General features: G+C 37.3%; 1 protein-coding gene across 3 annotated transcripts in view; it reads right to left on the bottom strand.

The window, feature by feature from the left end:
• The window catches only part of Prkd1 (protein kinase D1), a 325,536-nt gene that overhangs the window by 46,744 nt on the left and 260,277 nt on the right, over nt 1-18,515 (bottom strand). For all 3 annotated transcript variants that reach the window (XM_036206037.1, XM_036206036.1, XM_036206038.1), the window contains 9 exons: nt 12,753-12,963; nt 12,502-12,579; nt 10,511-10,715; nt 8,804-8,927; nt 7,364-7,441; nt 5,352-5,631; nt 4,247-4,299; nt 2,188-2,260; nt 716-822 (listed from right to left, as the gene is read on the bottom strand). In XM_036206037.1, coding sequence (XP_036061930.1) covers nt 716-822; nt 2,188-2,260; nt 4,247-4,299; nt 5,352-5,631; nt 7,364-7,441; nt 8,804-8,927; nt 10,511-10,715; nt 12,502-12,579; nt 12,753-12,963 — 1,209 coding nt within the window. The remainder of the gene's footprint in view (nt 1-715; nt 823-2,187; nt 2,261-4,246; nt 4,300-5,351; nt 5,632-7,363; nt 7,442-8,803; nt 8,928-10,510; nt 10,716-12,501; nt 12,580-12,752; nt 12,964-18,515) is intronic.

Here is an 18,515-nt window from a genome sequence, read left to right on the forward strand (position 1 = left end):
ACCACTGAGCTAAATCCCCAACCCCATAATTAAAATTTTCAACAAAATTGTTTATCAAAAATTAGTACTAACTTGCAGAAGTAGAATTTATGGCAGTTATATAAAAACATGTACTTATCAAACATATAAATTGAATAGACAGCTATATTGATCAGTTAAGTAGCTGTTCAATTTCCCTTTGATCTCTAAAAGCTCTAACAATTATACACAATATACACACAATAACGTCTATAAAATATTCTGGTGTTACAGGGCTTTGTTGTGAAGGAGAGTTTTGCATTTTCCACATCACATAAAAGCTCACCTGGAGAAAAAGGAAGGGCATCAGGAGAACCAAGACAATCTCTTCCTCAGACACCTGTTACTTAACACATCTCATAGGCTCAGAGCTATAGATCCAGTTCACATAAAGGAGAAAGGCTTATGAAGGTAAAGTCATTTTTAACCTATGACAAAATGCATTCAGCATGTCCACTGAGAGTATGCATATTTAATGAATATTAATGACACAGTAAACGGTGGTATTATGTACGCAAAAAAAGAACAACTTTTGCATACTCAGGAGGGTACCATTCAGGCAAGTCTGACTCAATTTGCCTTTCCAGTTAAATGGATCTCAATTATCTAGGCTGTAGATATCAGGATACCTTCTGATTGTTTTACAGAGGTCAAGGAAGGGAACTTGTAACTCTCAAGTAAGAGCCAAACAGCTTACCTGTAAAATTGCAACCTCATTACGAAGCTGACTTTCTTGTTTTGTTGGAAATCTTAACTTGTCGATAATTTTGATAGCTACATCTCTTCCTGTTTTACGATGTTTACCTTTAAAATAAAAATGGGAAACATTAAAAATTAATTAGGTATTTAACAGATATAATTAATGACATGTTTTGGACACATTAACTACCTTGAAATATTATTCCTTCGACACCTTTATTCCCAGGGTTCCTTGGTCCTGCATCCCACTCTCCCTTCCTTCATTTCCCTATTGCCTTGCATTTGTGCCTCACTTTCTTGAACACCAATTCTCATGTCTTGACTCATACAGACTCTACTTGAACTCTGCAATTTATGGCAGCATCCCCCCTACGCAGCCCAAGCTTCCTGTAGCTCCACTCCCCAGGCACTGTGGCCATCACTCACCTCTGAGACTCTCTGCCTTCATCTCCTGTGTGTCTACTCTTAATGTGTGTATTCTTCCTTGTGGGTCTCCACCCCCCCATCAACACAGTATTTCAGTTCCTTCAGTGTCCAGTATTCCAAACTATCCTGAGTTTGCTGACTTCTCATCTTACTTATCACTCCTGACTCACTGTCACACTATGTGCTATGACATATACTTACTACACTCCAGCTCCCATTATTTTTATGATGCAGTTATTACATTGCAGAAAAAATAAGCATGGTCCCTTTTATTACAGCACTGCATATTAAGATGAGTTACTAGCCATTAGGTTTTAAAAATTGCAGTATTTTTATTAACGTCAAAATTACTTTGAAAAATAGAACAATTTAAATTTCCATATTGTAAATTCTATATTTAGACTTCTTATAATTTTATGATAAAAAGTATGTCATAAGCAAAAGTGTTAGGATTATTTTATAAAACAGAAACTCACAAAAAAACTTGTTACTTATCAACATAAGAAGTTAAGATGTCATTTTCTATACCAAGTAACACTTTACAATTAAATATTACTTAAAGGCTTAAGAAATATGACTGAACTGTCTAGGGTCTAAATAAAAAATTCAGCATTGCCTCTGAAAGATAAAAATTCAGATTCTGTGGATTGGATAAACTGTGGAAAACATTGAAGTTCAAGGATTTCAGCTTCAGTGACAAATAGAATCTGTAAGAGTCCAAGAGGCTGAGAGAAAAATGGAACTGCCTGATTTACAAATTACAGCCTCCATGTTTCCACAATATTTTGTCTGAATAAATAAATAAAACTGCTTCAACACTGTGATTAGGGCTTGCAAAGACATACAACAACAACAAAACCTTTTTAGGAATAGAGAAGTCTTTCAAAATTTACCAGTTTTTCAAAGAATGGCTTTCTTAGGAGAAACTTCTCCCAAAGTGACTCTGAGACACACAGATACATGTCTTTCCTTGTTTATGTTTTTCTTGGTAACATAATATTTTTATACACAGGTGCCTAAAATTTTAAGTTAATAAAAACTCACCTCCATAAACAATTCCAAACTGTCCAGAACCCAAAACTTCATCAGGAAAAATCTGATAGACAGTGCTGATGTCCTATACGTATACACCCAGAGAAAACAAAGATGGGGGAACAAGCTTAAATTCTATTACACTTTATAAATATAATTATTATTACCTTATTGAATATAAATATAATTAAATATATCAAAGATCTTTTCAGACTTATATATGTTGGATAAAATTCCAGTGGTTCTAATATTGAAGTTACATTCATAAATTTTGAAACTATTTTGAAAATACATTTTGAAAACTATTCTGCTACTAAGTGCTTGAGATACAACACATTTTTTTTTTCCAGAGCTGAGGACTGAACCCAGGGCCTTGCACTTGCTAGGCAAGCGCTCTACCACTGAGCTAAAACCCCAACCCCAATACAACACATTTTAACAGAGAGAAATGGGACCTAAAACCAATCAATGCCATTTATGATAAATACCTGAAAATGGAGTTTTCTTTCTATACTATTAATTTAGAAATTTCATTAACTATTCTGAAGTCCCATCACATGTCTATAACAATTTTGCTTCACACTCTGGACAGAACAGTGAGGCTACTCATGGTGAGTTCTCATTTCTATAAGAACTTAAGCTATAGACAACTATTCTAGCATTCCTCCTTTCTATATCAATAAACCACTCAGTATTCACTTGTGAAATAATAATTGTTGAATTGAGAGTGAGCTAATCTGGGCATCATATTCTGACATTCGGTAGGCATCTTCATAGAACCAGTACAAAACTTTAGATTTGATCTACCTGGCATTGTACATCCTAACAGACTTTCTGGCTATAATCCTGTCATGGCCACCCTTTCCTTCATTCTTCTTAGACAATAACTAGAAAGCCTGTGTGCTGTGATCCCTTTGAAGAGTTCACAAGAGAAGCTGAACACTCTTTAGAATTCCTTTGAAAATTCAATTTAAAATTTTCAGTGGACAACAATGGCTAACTAGGGTAAAATGCCTCTGTGGTTACCTGGGAACTACCCAGGAAATTCAGAGTAACCTGCATTTCCCAGGGCCTTTTCTGTTTAAGCAAGAGCAGGAGAAATCTGCTGTCTTGAGAGATGCATCTCAGGATGAACAGCCCAAGCATCCATTTAACCTTCAAGATAAAATTTTCTCATGTAATTCACCGTTGCCTTTGTCTAGTTGAAAACAGTTCAACTAGTATTTCAGGGCAAGGGTAGTCCTGGACAACCATCCATGAAGTTTATTCTTTGATAAACAATCCTAAGTCACTGTAATCTGTATGATAAACTGCTCTGTTTGGTCTAAGATATAGTGAACAGTTAATGCTGTTGGTCACAGAAATGAGGTAGGAAAGGCCTTATTCCATTTTGGGTACTGACTATAATAATGAAATCAAGCAAACACAACAGCATGTAAAACATCTTACAACATGATCTGTAACTTTCCAAAAACTAAAATGTTCCTGTTAGGTGACACTGGTGACAGGGGTTTCTGACTTCTGCAACTTTCTTGAGGTCTAGATTGTGGCATGTATATTTGACTAAGAACATCTGCACCCCTTGTCATTTATTGGCACTCCTTGTTAGCAAAGAAGTAAGCAATGACATGTTTTAGAACTTAAACAAATAAAAATTATTTTACTTGTACATCTAATTTACTGTGCAACATCAACCATAAAAATTCTAGTATCATGTGTATGTCAGTAGCACTCTAGCTACCAAGCCTGCCACCTTTCCGAATTGTTCTCAATAAACCATTTATCCTATTTTTGTGTAAAAAAAAAAAAAAAAAAAGGATAAATGTGAAAAATCCTACATAACACTATGATTGTCTGTTATGACAAACAGCCTTTGGTACTATATTATGGAATCTAGAAAAATCAATACCCAATGTACTATTTATAAAATATCGTAGAAGAAAAATACAGCAAATAGTATTTTGTTATTTAGAAAACATTAAAAATTTAAAATGTTAGGTAAATTAACTTTTTTTAAAAAAATTTTTCAGTAATCACATTCTAAGGTTTATATTAATAGACATAAACTCACCACATTTTCCTGAATCTGGCAATTTGAAACTGAAATGCTCACGGAAATATCTTCTGGAAATTCATGTTTAAAAAACAGACATAAAGTAGATGAAGTGTTAGAAAAAAAAAAAAAGAGTGGGTATCAATCATCTCAGGGGACCACGTTTACATTAATCACAGCAATTAGATGTTTCTGCAAAAGTTCTTTTGGAATATATTATACCCATTAAAATTACAATCAAAGTCTATACTTGTTTTTTAAAAATATATTTGTTAGTATAGAGCTCAGATAAAAAACGACTTGGGTCCCAATTACGGCTTTGATACACAGTGACTCCAATATGAGCTGACATACAACTAATTTTCTAGAAATTAATTGTTTCTGTTAGAATGTAGACAAATCATTAATTGATGGAGTCCTAGACATTAAAATAAAGGGCTCTGATGAACTGTTTAGCTTATTTACAGTACATTCTTTATGTTCAGAATAATCACATATATCTTATTAATATACTGACTGAAGAGAAAAATGATAATCACGACAGATCAGATATACTAAATGCTAAAACAAGTTAAGCTACAGGCTGCATGGTTAATAAAAACAATGGAGCTTCAGATCATAATTTTATACAGATATTCCTCTATATTTTTTAGTTTATAGCATTTCATTTTGATTGTATTCTGGCTGAATCTATTTAAATAATGCACATAATTTCTTCCTGGGATAAGGCAATCAACTGTAGCAATGGTCTTTATATCATAGGCACCAAATAGAGAAGTATAAGATGTGATTTGGGGGAAATATTTTTTTTTCATATTTGTGGCATTCAAGTGAAATTCAAACTAACTGGATGGGTTCTTTGGGGAACAATAGCTCTGGATACTTGTGTTTGTTTATTATATAGGTTATACTTTGTGAAAGTTCTAATATACAATTTAATACAATAATTTAAGGAAGGAAGTACTTTAGTAAGCATTGCAGCTTCTCTTCACAAATTCTGTATTCTCCCACAAACTGAGGCCAGCACAAGGAGTCTTTCTTCATTGTCTCAGTTGGGAAAACTGTTACTGAACCATCAGGGGCCTGAGTGCATGCCATGCCAGATTATAGCCATTGGACTTACTATGTATGTTGGTTCCTGAGCCCACAGAGGAGCCCTTGGGGATGACAGGCATAAGTGCATGCTGAATGGCCACCTCCCACATCCTGGCCACATCTGCACCTATGCCACTGGTGAAAACACTGTTGTTTGGTGGAGGACTTGAAGGATTGACCACATTTTCTCCCACATAATATACTACATTTGCTGTGGTGATTTCAAAACAGTGAGGATTAGCTCCAGTGGGAATTAATTCTGAAGGTTTTGCAGGTTCCAGACATAAAATTTCTGATAAAGGAATTTCCTGTGGAAGACAAAGTATGGTGAATGTACTTTAACAAAACATGCCAACTATTAAATAAAATCCACACCATGTAAGGAAGGAAATTACAAACAGACACAATTTACAGATAATACGTCAGAACATATGCAGCATACACACAACTGTTAAATAAAGTCTATGCCATGTAAGAAGGGGAATTACAAAACTTACAGAAAACATAACATATACAGCATAAAATTTAATTTTCTATACCATGGCCTTACCATACTTTCCCAGACATTTCAAGGTGCTTTTTGTTTGTTTGTTTTGTTTTGTTTTTAAATAATGGTCGTGTGGTAGGTGGAAGAGTCTAACAAAGCTATGAGGCAGATTGTACATTTTTTAAATGCATTTGAGTATTCATGGCTGTTTTTAATTTAAGTGTTCTTTAAAGCATTTCGGTCAAACATGTTTTGATCCAATATATGCTAATATAATGTAGTTATATAGGAAAGTGAGTGTTCATCGATGGAAACCACAGCAAGCAGTTTGTAAGTAGTTTTGTTTTTAAGTGATGTGTGCCTGGATCAGTCTTTCCCATTTTTAAACTCAGATCCTCAGGCTTATGTGAATGACTCATCTCTCCCAACCCCAAAACTAGTTGTTATGATGGTCATTTAATTATTGAAAGTATTAGGTGCCATACTGTACTCCAAGAAGCATTAAGTAACTAAAGTAATAATTTTATTTTATTTTTTCTATTTAAAATTTAAAGCAAGAGATATTGAGACCATGATTAACTAGTGGATACACATGAACTATGAACCTATAACTGAGGAGCCCCCATGGAACTGGATCAGGCCCTCTGGATAAGTGAGACAGTTGATTAGCTTGAACTGTTTGGGAGGCACCCAGGCAGTAGGACCTGGACCTGTCCTTAGTGCATGAGCTGGCTGTTTGGAACCTAAGGCCTATGCCAGGACACTTGGCTCAGCCTAGGTGAAGGGAGGAGGGGATTGGACCTGCCTCAACTGAATCTACCAGGCTGAGCTGAATACCCAGGGGAGTCCTTGCCTGGGAGGAGATGGGAATGGGGGATGGGTTGGAGAGAGGGGGCAGGAGGAGGGAGGACAGGGGAATCCATGGCTGATATGTAAAATTAAATTAATTATAAAATTTAAAAAATATTCAAAAAATGTAAAACTGTTTCCTTTTATGTTACAGCAGTGTAAGGTAGCATGGAGAATCAAAGGAACTAAGCTAGGTACCATATCTGTGTCATTTAATGTAGACAGACAGACAAATGCTGCTAAAGAAATAGAGGAAACTGATCCTAGTAAGTGCTGGCAGTGGGGAGGAACAGCTCTACTTGTTAACCTCCAGTGCTGCCCTAGGTTCCTGAGGATCTCAGAATTCATTCTGAGTCAGTGGCTGTGATCACCTACTATGCTAACATACCCCACCTACTGTGCTAACATACTGTGCTAAGATGCTGTGCTGAGATACTTCCCCCACCCCCATTTCCTTCTCCAACATCCTGCTCTTCATCATCTCCTGAGCCAGAAGCACATTGCAGGACATAGTGAGATCCATAGGAGTCAAGAGGTTACATCTGGATTCCTACAAAAAGTCTGTGGCCCAGAAGAAAAGCCCTCAGTCAGAAGGAGCCCAGGAATGGTCACACAGCTGGATGGGGGCAACATTCCAGATTCCCATCCCTCCCAGGGGAAGGCAAGGAGGAGCCTGGGATAACCCTGAAAGCAGCCCGCCTCACCTTGTAGTACCGGCTTCCAGTGTCATTTTGAAAGAGCGTGATGCACTTGCTGTCCAACCTCCAGTAATGCCTTTTCCGCTGAAACAGAAGTCACACTCTGTTAAAGATAAGCGAGCTTTCTAAACACAAGTGCACTTTTCTTTTTCAGAGAGAAGATGGATTCGATGGTGAAGGTATGAGGACATTAGACCAAGAAGACTCACAGTTTGACTCTAGAAGGTGCTGAATGAACATAATGCGACAGGTTTCTGTATTTACCTTGGATGCAGTGAATAGTAACAGAGATAACGGATTAGCATCCTGAGAAATACCTGGTACTTCATATGTGCAATGAATGGCAAAAAAAAGTTTTAACATTTATTTACTTAAAGAGCTAAAGGGGATTTTGTAGTTTACTATAAAACAGGTATTACTTAATAACAGGTAGAAAGTTTGTATGTGCATATCTTTCAGAACATGACAGACCCTGATGATTCCGCTAGGGCTTTCACCTCTACTCTACTCTACCCCACTTCTATTCTACTTTGTGACAGATCACAAAATAAAATTCATTTGATGGAAGGCGTGACCTGATAGTCCCAAGTTAACAAAAGTAGAGAAATGCACTTGGCAGTGTGACATTCTTGTCTGCTGACTCCTGAACTTACGGTTGTGACTTCATGACTGAGCCTTTCCTCTTTCAGCATCTGGCCTACGTGGACGTGTGTGCATCTGCATCTTTTCACCACCACTCATAGACCAGAGACACATTAAATATACTTGAAACATTTTCCAATAAACTCAGGAAGAAACCACCAGTGTTCACTTAAGTCTTGAACTAAATATTCTCCCCCACAAGAAGTTTAAATTACAAATGATCAATTAAGGCACACATGTATCTTTATCTAAAGACACAGTAGAAATCTTATTGATAGGTAGAAATGAGGAAAGTACAATGAAAGGCTCCCCTCAAATGTCAATTAGTGAAATTCTGAACCATGACTCAAGGATGCCATCTTCTACCCACATACACAATTTTATTATACAGCTATTTGAATCCTACTTAAAATATGAGAAACAGACTACAAGGTAATCACACACCCATGTGGCTAAATTTTTAAACAAAGAATTTAGTTCTTGAGAATAAATAACATTCACCAATGTCTTTTCTCTATCTCCCTAAACTGCAGTTGGTTTTAAAACTCTAGACCACAGAGGGGTATACTGAAAACACACTTTCATGGCTGCCCTAGAAACAACAGGTAGACAGCCCAGTTGTCTGCAGAGTCTTCTCTTTGCTGTAATTACTTGGTCTGGTTTTATTCTAACCCATTTCTTATTCACCTACAGACAGCGTGTGCTCAGCTGACCCATGCCTCTGCTGTGAGGTCTACTCCAAGAATTCATATCCCACAGTCCTCTGAGGCGGGAGCGTCACATGGGGCGCTTCTGTCTCCTTACCAGTGTGTCCTTGCTGGTGTAATGGACCATCCAGCCTTCCTTCATCACTGTGCTGCTTCTCCGCTTCGTGTGCTTGACAGACTGCACCACCCGCATGAGGGGGATGTTGTTGCTTGTCGAAGGGCTTGAAACATCAAAATATGTTAGGAGAGAAATATTTTCACATTTAGATCTTCTTTTTCTGAATAAAAGCTCATTTAAACTATTTCAAAGCAGAAGTCAAATAATCCACATCTCATTTTCAGTGAAATGTACTGTCAGGGGTTGATGGTTCAGAAGGGAGTTCCTTGGAAGAGTGACAGGTACTTCAGATGCTCACTTTCTAACTCCCTAGGCAGAGTAAGAAGCACTGGCATTCTCACACTGATCTAGATGGTGTTCATATTTGTAGAAAAACAGCAGAGTTCACTGTCAGTGTTTTGAAACCACAGTATTCAAAACTGCATAGGAAAGTTTAGTACATAAAAGCATGATAATAATTTATAGATTATGTACTATGGTATTATGTATTATAATATTTCTGCATGAACCATGTCTGAGTGATTTCTTTAAAAAACAAAACAAAACACTAGAACTTGCCATTTTGAGTTGCCTTTTAAATGGCATATAATTCATGGGATTATTCTCATCCTTCACCTTTCTCTCTTCTAAGTGACTCTCTTTCTGAATTTTTTCTCCTTTTCCTCTTCATCTTTCCCTCCATTTCCCTCAAATCCTCAGGCACAGAAGCTGTGTATGTTCTTCAAAGAAGCCAGCTCATAAGATTAATACGTTTCACTACTAAAAGAATGCTTATTATTCCAGTAAATGGAAGACATGCAATATATTCTTGCATGATCATAGTCAATTTCAATGTGTTAATGAACTTGGCATTTGTAAAATGGATGGAAAAGTGTCAATATGGTTTGTAATGTCAATTAGAGTGGAAATTTTTTTCCTGTATGGGGTCTGGTGGTGAGGAGCTTGAGGTTTTGCAGAATTCACCATTTAACCACTGTATTGTGGAAGCAGCCACAGGCAGTGTGAATGGGCAAGGTTGGCACATGAATGGTCATGGTTGCAATAAGATTCAATTATAAAGCAGGCAGCAGTTCCATTTGACCTGGTGGCCATGCTGCACTGACTACCAATATGGAAAGTAAAGATCACCCAGGGCTAAAATGACAAATGTAGATAATAGGTAGAAAATTACACTTATTTCTGAAATAAAAAGAACAATGAGGTGTACATAGAACATGATATTTATAACAGAGATCAGTTTTAAAGTAAGTGATTTCTGCTGAAGTTGACCCCTGATTATTACATTTCCACACAGTGAACTTAGAGTTACTATTAATTCTTAACTTAATAATGACCACAGGAAATAGGTGTATCCCTCTTGCACAAAGAGAATGGATCAATAGACAAATAAAGCCTGGACTGATGCAAGCTCTCTTCCCAGAACAGCCAGGCCTCCTAGTTCCAAAGGCTTTCCTCTACAGTTCACAGCTCTTCACAATGAAGTCAGTCACACCCCAAGCTTCTTCTTCTTCTTCTTTTTTTTTTTTTTTTTTGTAGCTGAGGATCGAACCCAGGGCCTTGCACTTGCTATTGCTAGGCAAGTGCTCTACCACTGAGCTAAATCCTCAACCCCAGCCAAAGCTTCTGTTATATACTTGAAATCTCTCTTATAGACTGAAACTGCTTGAGCCCTACTGGGACTCTGACCTGATGGTCCTGTTGGAGTCCTCCTGGTCTGCATCTGGATCCTGCATCTCCGCTCCATCACTCTGGCCCTCTGTCATAGCCATCTCGGCATCCTGGACCATGGCCTCCTCCATGTCATCCATGAGTCCGCTGTTCCGCTCGCTGTCATTGTCATCACTCCCTTCTTCCATAACCACATCTGACTCCGCCCCTGGGCTAAGCAAATCTAGAAAAGTGTTTGGGCCCAAGAATCTGAAATCTTGGAGACAGTGCTTAAAGGGAAAGGCAATGCTAACAAATCACCTACAAGCCCTCCAAGCTGAATCCTATGAAGAAGTGATCTTTCCGTTTCTCTTTTCACCTTTATTCATGAGATGTGAATGTATGAGGCAGTCAACAAAATTTCACAGCCTGGTGCTTGTTTCTCAGGTCTCAAAGGCAAAAACAAAACAAAACAAAACAACAACAACAACAACCCCCCCAAAACCAAAAAACATTAAAAATGAAGAAATTCTTTAAAATGAAGCCCACAAGTCCATTGCTTGGAAGCCATGTCCAGGCACAAATGACCAGGGAACTGTATTATTTCATAGGACAGCCCTCTTGGGGAAAAAAACACTCATGTGGGGGTAAGTTAACATGAAAAAAAATGGGTCACCTATAACTATTACTGAAGCTAACTTCTTAAATCACGTATCCCAATATATTAAATTGTTCACATAAACTACAACTTTTAGATACCTCAAGTATTTCCTATTCAAACATTAAATCCTGTCCATGTGCAGTTGACGGCAATGGTAAAATTTTAATTACTTCACTAATGCAAATTGCTCATTTTAAAATAAGAAAAACAGGTCAGTCAGAGACTCTGAACCTCTAAGTCTGGGAAATTCCCATTTTTACCACATTGCTCTGACTATACAGGAAAATGCAATCTTCAAATCATCCACATCACAAACTTCTCCATTTCCCCTGGGTTCTATTTATCAAGTCTAATTGAAATTCCCTGGGATTGAAAAGAGTCAATATCACATCCTCATAAAGTGGGAAATATGCCAAGCTTTCGATTTTGCCAGCTAATGTTGGACCTTTGTGCTAAAAATCTGTATTTAGAATGTTTTCCTAGGGAGTACCTCCCCCTTGCCCCTCCCCCACTTTTTGCTCCTTACCAGGTCCATTTTTTGAGAGTAAATGCAATCATGTATTCTTTAGCTTTTCATAACACAAATGTCTGTTTATATTTCTGAGCTTTTATAACCAGAGAATCTGGACGTCTATTGGCATGAAGATTAAACTGACACAATCCTTAAGAAAAGGGAGCCTGGGATTCTAAGTGACAGACAAACGGGGACAACCCTAAGAACACTACCTAGGGGGTGAGATGAAACAATGTTATTTCATGTCATAGGGTTGTTCCCAAGAAAATATTCCCAAATATAAGAAGAAAAACACTTTCTGACAGTTAAGGTCTTCTTACTATTCAGGTTCAGGGTCACACTCGTGTATACTGGAAGCAGTAGTCTGCAGAGGCTACACGTCTGCAGCTGCTTGCCTCTAGTCCATTCTGTGATGGTGACCTTCATCAGAGGGTGGGGACTGACATTAACTTTTGACTCAAAGCTTAGAGGAAGCAGGGCAGAGAAACTGAGAGGGAGCACTGGTTTGTAGGTATTCCAGCATGGTTTATATTTCTGAATAAACTAGACTTAGGGAATAAGGGTAAGCAAGAAATGACAGGCATGAAAGTGTGTACATGAATTGTGTACAGGTGTACTGTGTGAAGATTTTATTATTATTATTATTATTATTATTATTATTATTATTATTATTATATCAAAACCTAATGATCTGGAATGGAAACTTCCATTCCAGAGAGGAACCTGAGCCGTTATTGATTTTGTGGCTGAGTTACAAATATCTTAACTGAAAGATGAAAGAGAAAAACCCTGACAAATCACTACCCTCTGTGATTGGCATGTGACACAGAAGATGACTACAAATCTGTCCCCTACCTCCATTGATGGTCACTTCACCCAGGCAGTTGTTCGGTACTTTTGGTGCACAGCGTTTGTGACAGTTGAATCTGCAATCTAATCATGATGATTTTAAAAACAAAACAAAACAAAACAAAAAAAAAAACAGAAATGGATCAGATAGAGAAAACGTGACACAAACATACAGTAACTTTAAAAGAAAGACGATTCATTCAAGGCTTCTAGGGTGGCAGGAGGCCAGCAGCGGCAGGTGCTGAGGTGGTCCTCACCTTTGCATTGCAAGCCCTGCCTGAAGAGGCCCTTGAGGAGCTTTTTGCAGAACTGGCATACTGTGGGCCGAGTGTAGGAATGGATGACAAAAGTGTGCGGCACCTTCACCTTAGACATCAAAATCTTGTCAAGCTGAATTGGCCGTCCGATGTAGGATTGTGAATTTGACCTCTTCTCGCGACCAATGAATGACTCTGACGGTGACTTTTGCTATGTTTTGAGAAATCATAAAGGGCGATAAGGTGTCAGAGAGGCGTACTTGATTTAACTGTATTTTAAAATTTCATTTTGTTTTGCTCCTGAATTCAGTGATTTGATCATTGATAGGAGGTAATCCAAAATTAGATTTCTGCTGATTCATGTAGCTTACTCACAGTTACCTCATATTTGAGTAAATCTGTATAACCTGAAACAGAGAGACTGGAGACCGAAATATCTGAATATGATTTCTAGGACTTTGAAATCATCTCTTTTTTTTTGAATTTCAAAATATTAATTTAAATACTTTTAGCACAGAAATACAAAACTGAAAGAAGACAGGGAATGTTCCTTCATCCCACCTCTACCTTCCCACAGGAATTTCCTAGATGACCATATGCACATGGACAGATGTGATCAGCTCAGAACAGGAGAGACAGAAATTCCATCTCCAAACAGTATTTGCTCTGAAAGACGCCTACAGTTTCTTTGAGTTCCTTTGGAGGAAAAATTAATGTGATTTTATATAATTTCTCAATTATATAAAAGGGCAAAGGGCTAGAGTTAGGTAATCCTTCTTATAATTAAGAAATATAACAACTAATGGGCTACATAAGGTACATAAATACTGGTAGTCGGGGTAATAATAACACCACTGTGCTTTACCATCTATCATTTTCAGACCATTTAATAAGCCTAGTATGCAGATTTTAAAAGTGCATTAGCTGAAATGAACTATTACTTCAATACCTTTGAACAATTTCATGAACATGTACTTGGGAAAATTAGAATAAATTTATTTGGAATAAAAGATGAGTAGAATTACTCCTTAGTAGTTATTGTAATTGTGTATCTAATTAGTTAAACTCTTCAATGTGAGTAACCATTAGGTTCCTGAAAAGACAGACCTAGTTATGGGCAGTTTATACACCTAAAATCATACATTTCAAATAATTATTTTATGTTGAATGCTAAACAGAGTGGAGCCACAATATTGTTCTAACTTGCTGTGAAAATCCTGTCTTTTTATCTTACCTGGTTAATTTCAAAATTGGTATAACTCTCAACAAGTTATTAAATCCCACTTGCATAAAATGTCCATGCATTTCAGTCTCTGGCTACCTGAAATCTGAAGCTACTTATTACTCAGTGGGCAATGAATGCAGGCACACAAGCTGCAGCAAAACAAAATGTAATCTGAGGTTTCTGCTTGGAATATTATGTCCACAGTTACATTTGTACTTAGAATTCAATGATAGAAAAAGAAAAACTCCTTGATGGCCTGGAAAGGGTATTTCCTTCTAGCCCATCTCTAGTCTGATGGTTCCAACAACACATAGAATCTCTCTCTATCAAGGACTCAAAGTGGCCATACTTGGCTGGGACTCAAGTGGGACGATTATCCTCCTTCCTGTCTTCAATTCCAATCACACTAGATTTGCCCGTAGGCCAGCTGGAGCTTGTCTGCCTAAGCCCCTCCCACCCAGAGCATCCTAATCCCTTGGGACTTAACTCCTGATGCAGTCCCAGGACCCCAGTAGTCTTCCTAGTGGTCCCTTTCAGTATTTCTCTCTAGTCCATCTCCATTCCCCTGTGATTACCCTTGTGCAGAACAACCCTCTGCTAGGAACCCATGGCTACCACACTTGGTTGTGATTCAGAAAATCAACAGCTACCACACTTGGTTAGGACCCAGAGTAGGCAACAACAACAAAGAACAGAACACCCAACCAATAAAGACAAGACATTTATCCCCCAAAATAAAAAATTCAAACTTCATAGCTCCAGACACTTTGATTCTAGTACACACACACACACACACACACACACACACACACACACACACGAACGAACGAACAACCAAGACAAAGTGCTTCCTCCAGAACCCAGCAACTCTATTGGGTAAGACCTAAGGAAAGCAATTTAGCTGAAGCACAAGACAAGGACTTCAAAATAGTAATTATGAATATGTTCAAGGACCTTAAAGAGGATAGGAATAAATGAAGAAGACTGTGAAAACCAAACAGTTGAAATGAAATAATGAAAACAATTCAAGGCATGAAAATAGAAAACACAGGCTGACATGAAACTAGAAATGAAAAACTCTAGATGTCAAGGGTTGGGGATTTAGCTCAGTGGTAGAGCGCTTCCCTAGCAAGCACAAGGCCCTAGGTTCAGTCCTCAGCTCCAGGGAAAAAAAAAAAAAAAGAAAGAAAGAAAGAAAGAAAAAACTCCAGATGTCAACCTAAAACCTCAGAGATAAGCCTCACCAACAGATTACAAGACATGGAAGAAAGAATTTTAGATCTTGAGGACAAGGCAGAAGAAATGATAGCTCAGTAAAAGAAAACATTGACATTAAAAAAAAAATAGGTGAAAATGTCCATAAAATTTGGGACCAAACCTACGAAAAATAGGGATACAGAAGAAACACAAGTCAAAGACACAGAAAATAATTTCTCCAATTTAAAGAAAGAGACTCCCATCAAGGTATAACAGGTACCTAGAACAACAAAGAGACAGGATGAGAAAAGAAAATACCCACAATACATAATAACCAAAACACTAAATATACATAACAAATGAAGGATATTAAGAGCTGCAAGGGAAAAAGATAAAGTCACATACAAATGCAGGCCCATTTGGAGAATGACTGGCTTTTCAGTGGAGAATGTGAAACTCAGAAAGGTCCAGGACAAATGGGTTACGACCTCTAAGAGACCATGGATGCCACCTAGCAAGAAAAACATATTGGCTATTTGGATGGAATATTATTTAATAAATAGAAGTAGTTTTGAGTGTTATGGGGCTTTGTTTGAACCATGTTTTTCTTTTGATTTCTGTAAAGTGACTTTTATCTTTCATAAAGGCCTGTATTTTATGTTTACATGAGTAACAATAAAAACCCAAAAGGACAGGCAACTTTTCCACTCGGTTTTCCAGCTGAACTAATGAAGATTTCATTTCAAAGTAAATATGCTGTGTGTGTTGAGAAAATGTTTGAATCCCATCAAATACTTAAGACAAACTGGCACTAGCAGTCTCATGATGTAAGCAAGGCATTACTTACTGGGATGGTGCCAACCTTGCCAAGTTATTACAGTATCAAGTTAAAAGCCAATCCTTCTCTGTGAGAGCAGGGCCCATCATCTTTCTAAACAGGCCTCAAGTGCAGCAGCTTGAAATCGTGGAGAGTCATTTCACAAAAACACTTAGTGAGAATTGTTACTTCAGGAAGCTGAACAACTTCTTCTTCTTTAAAAAAAGTATTTCTATAATCTTACAACTACTTAGTACTTATTTCTGGATTTCATATTAAGCCTCCATCATTGTTCTGTGCAGACATTCTCCCCATCTATGATGTGATACCCTGAGATTGGAAATAGTCCTTTGTGTTCTTCATGGTCTATTTTGCCCAATAGAATAATTGCATGCATCTACCCCAAACCTTATTGTATGACTCTATTGATCCTGACATAAATTTGACACAAGGAATTTTATTCACTGGACCAAGGACTAATATAAAATGTAATTTTTAAGTGCATTCTTCTGCATGTGCTTCTGGTAATTACAGAGAAGGTAATTGAAATCAGTTCTTTGAAGTTGGAGCCAGTTTTTGCTCTGAACATATTAATGAAATAGAATAAAACAAAATACAGCTGTTCTGTTCCCAGAGCCTTTCAACATTCTGCTTGTTCCATGAAAAAAAATTATAGTGCTGATTGTCCAAGTTCACTGAATACATGAAGCCAAACTAGGCCTTAAGCAACAATGGAAATCCACCTAAACACAATTTGGCCAACTCAGTAAACTCAGAAAAATCCTCATTTCTTTGGTAGGTATGGAAGAATTTTCTCTGTACAAGAGTTAACTTTAGAAAGAATTATAATCTCTAGAGTAGTGTAATATATTGAATCTACTACAATTAACTATATGAGTGATATAAAAAATAATGAAGTAAGTTAAGGAATTAAAGAGGCACTGTTCTGTATCTAATACATTAGATGCAAAATAGTTACATCAGCATCAGGGCTCTCAGTTACCAGCTTAATGTTGAAGTTACCTCAAGTATATTGAAATACAGAGATTTCTCAAATTCTGAAAATGTTCATATTTGTTTGTTTTTGTTAAAACAGAATTTTATCAGCTACCCCAAGCCCAGAACTTGGCAATTCTCCTTTCTCACACTTTTTTTTTTTTAACACATGGTTTCTCTGTGTAGCTTTGCACCTTTCCTGAAACTTGCTTTGTAGACCAGGCTGGCCTTGAACTCACAGAGATCCACCTGGCTCTGCCTCCCCAATGCCGAGATTAAAGGCATGTGCCACCACCGCCCCACATCCTTTCTCACACTTCTGATGGAGGAATTTCAGCCATGGACACATACCATGTTAAAAGTTTTAATTTCAGGGTTCTGTTCAAATCATCATTAATGTTTTGTTGTTGTTTATTTGTTTGTTTGTTTTTATAGGAATTACTGTCAGGAATGCCGAGACACTGTTTCTTGGACACTGTGTGATCCACACTGTATTTGTCACAGGGTAATGGTCTTGTTCCATGAGCTCCTGAGTTCTCATCTCTTGCTCTTAGGTACTTTACATTAGTAAAGTCCCTATTCTACAATTGCAGAATAGATGAAGGCCATATGAGCACTTAGGGCATCAGCAGGTAGTGACCCTGTCTTCTTGGACTCCTGTATTTATCTTCTGACATCTCACACAGATGTGTGTATGTAGGGTTCCAGGAGCAACATACAGTACTGTAAACTGGCCTTCAGGCGTATTTTCTATTCTCCTTTGTGTAAAGTTCCAGTTACCTAATAAAATTGGGAGTTCAAACTCTCACTGCCACCATTATATCAACTTCTCCATAAGGTACCGAGCATATATACCCTATTTCAAGACTATGAAACTTGCTTTTTCCTTTAGTAATATGGGCTACATATTGGATAAATATTAGTTATATTTGAAATTAAAATAGATAATTGTAGATGTATCTAGGTGGATGCTACTTTTAAACTTTCAGATACCATGACTTTCCAGAGTATTTTCCACTTTGTTATAGTAATTAAAGTCGGTTTCTGACTGTAACTTATGTGGCCTGGGGTCCCTGGTCTCTTGGGTCATGTGGCCCATTGAATCCCATCACTGCCTGTGGATAAGTAGACCAGTCTTTGGGCCAGCGTGGCAACCAGTCTCTTTTCCCTAAATTCATAATATTTTAATCTAATTTCTCAAGTAAATTGTTTTGAAAGTAACAAATGACTTCTCAATAATAATTCAAATTATTCTAATTTATGAGGAGAAAGTTGTGCATAAGATGACTACATCTGTTTGCCAGATTCCTTTTGGGTCTTTCGTGTGAGGTTGCTCTGTGTCCTAGGAAACAGTCATATGTTAATTTGGCCCTTTAACATAGTCCAGACCTAGATATCTTAAGGGTAATAAAAAAAAGTGTGACCTGGCCAGAATTTTTTTTTTTTTTTTTTTTTAGAATTTTCCACATTTGAATATATTTATCTGTCTGTTAAGGATGTCCTGCATAAGCTCATCTTTTATTGTGTT

The sequence above is a fragment of the Onychomys torridus genome, chromosome 14, assembly GCF_903995425.1.
Source record: "Onychomys torridus chromosome 14, mOncTor1.1, whole genome shotgun sequence".
In the NCBI taxonomy this organism is placed as follows: domain Eukaryota; kingdom Metazoa; phylum Chordata; class Mammalia; order Rodentia; family Cricetidae; genus Onychomys; species Onychomys torridus.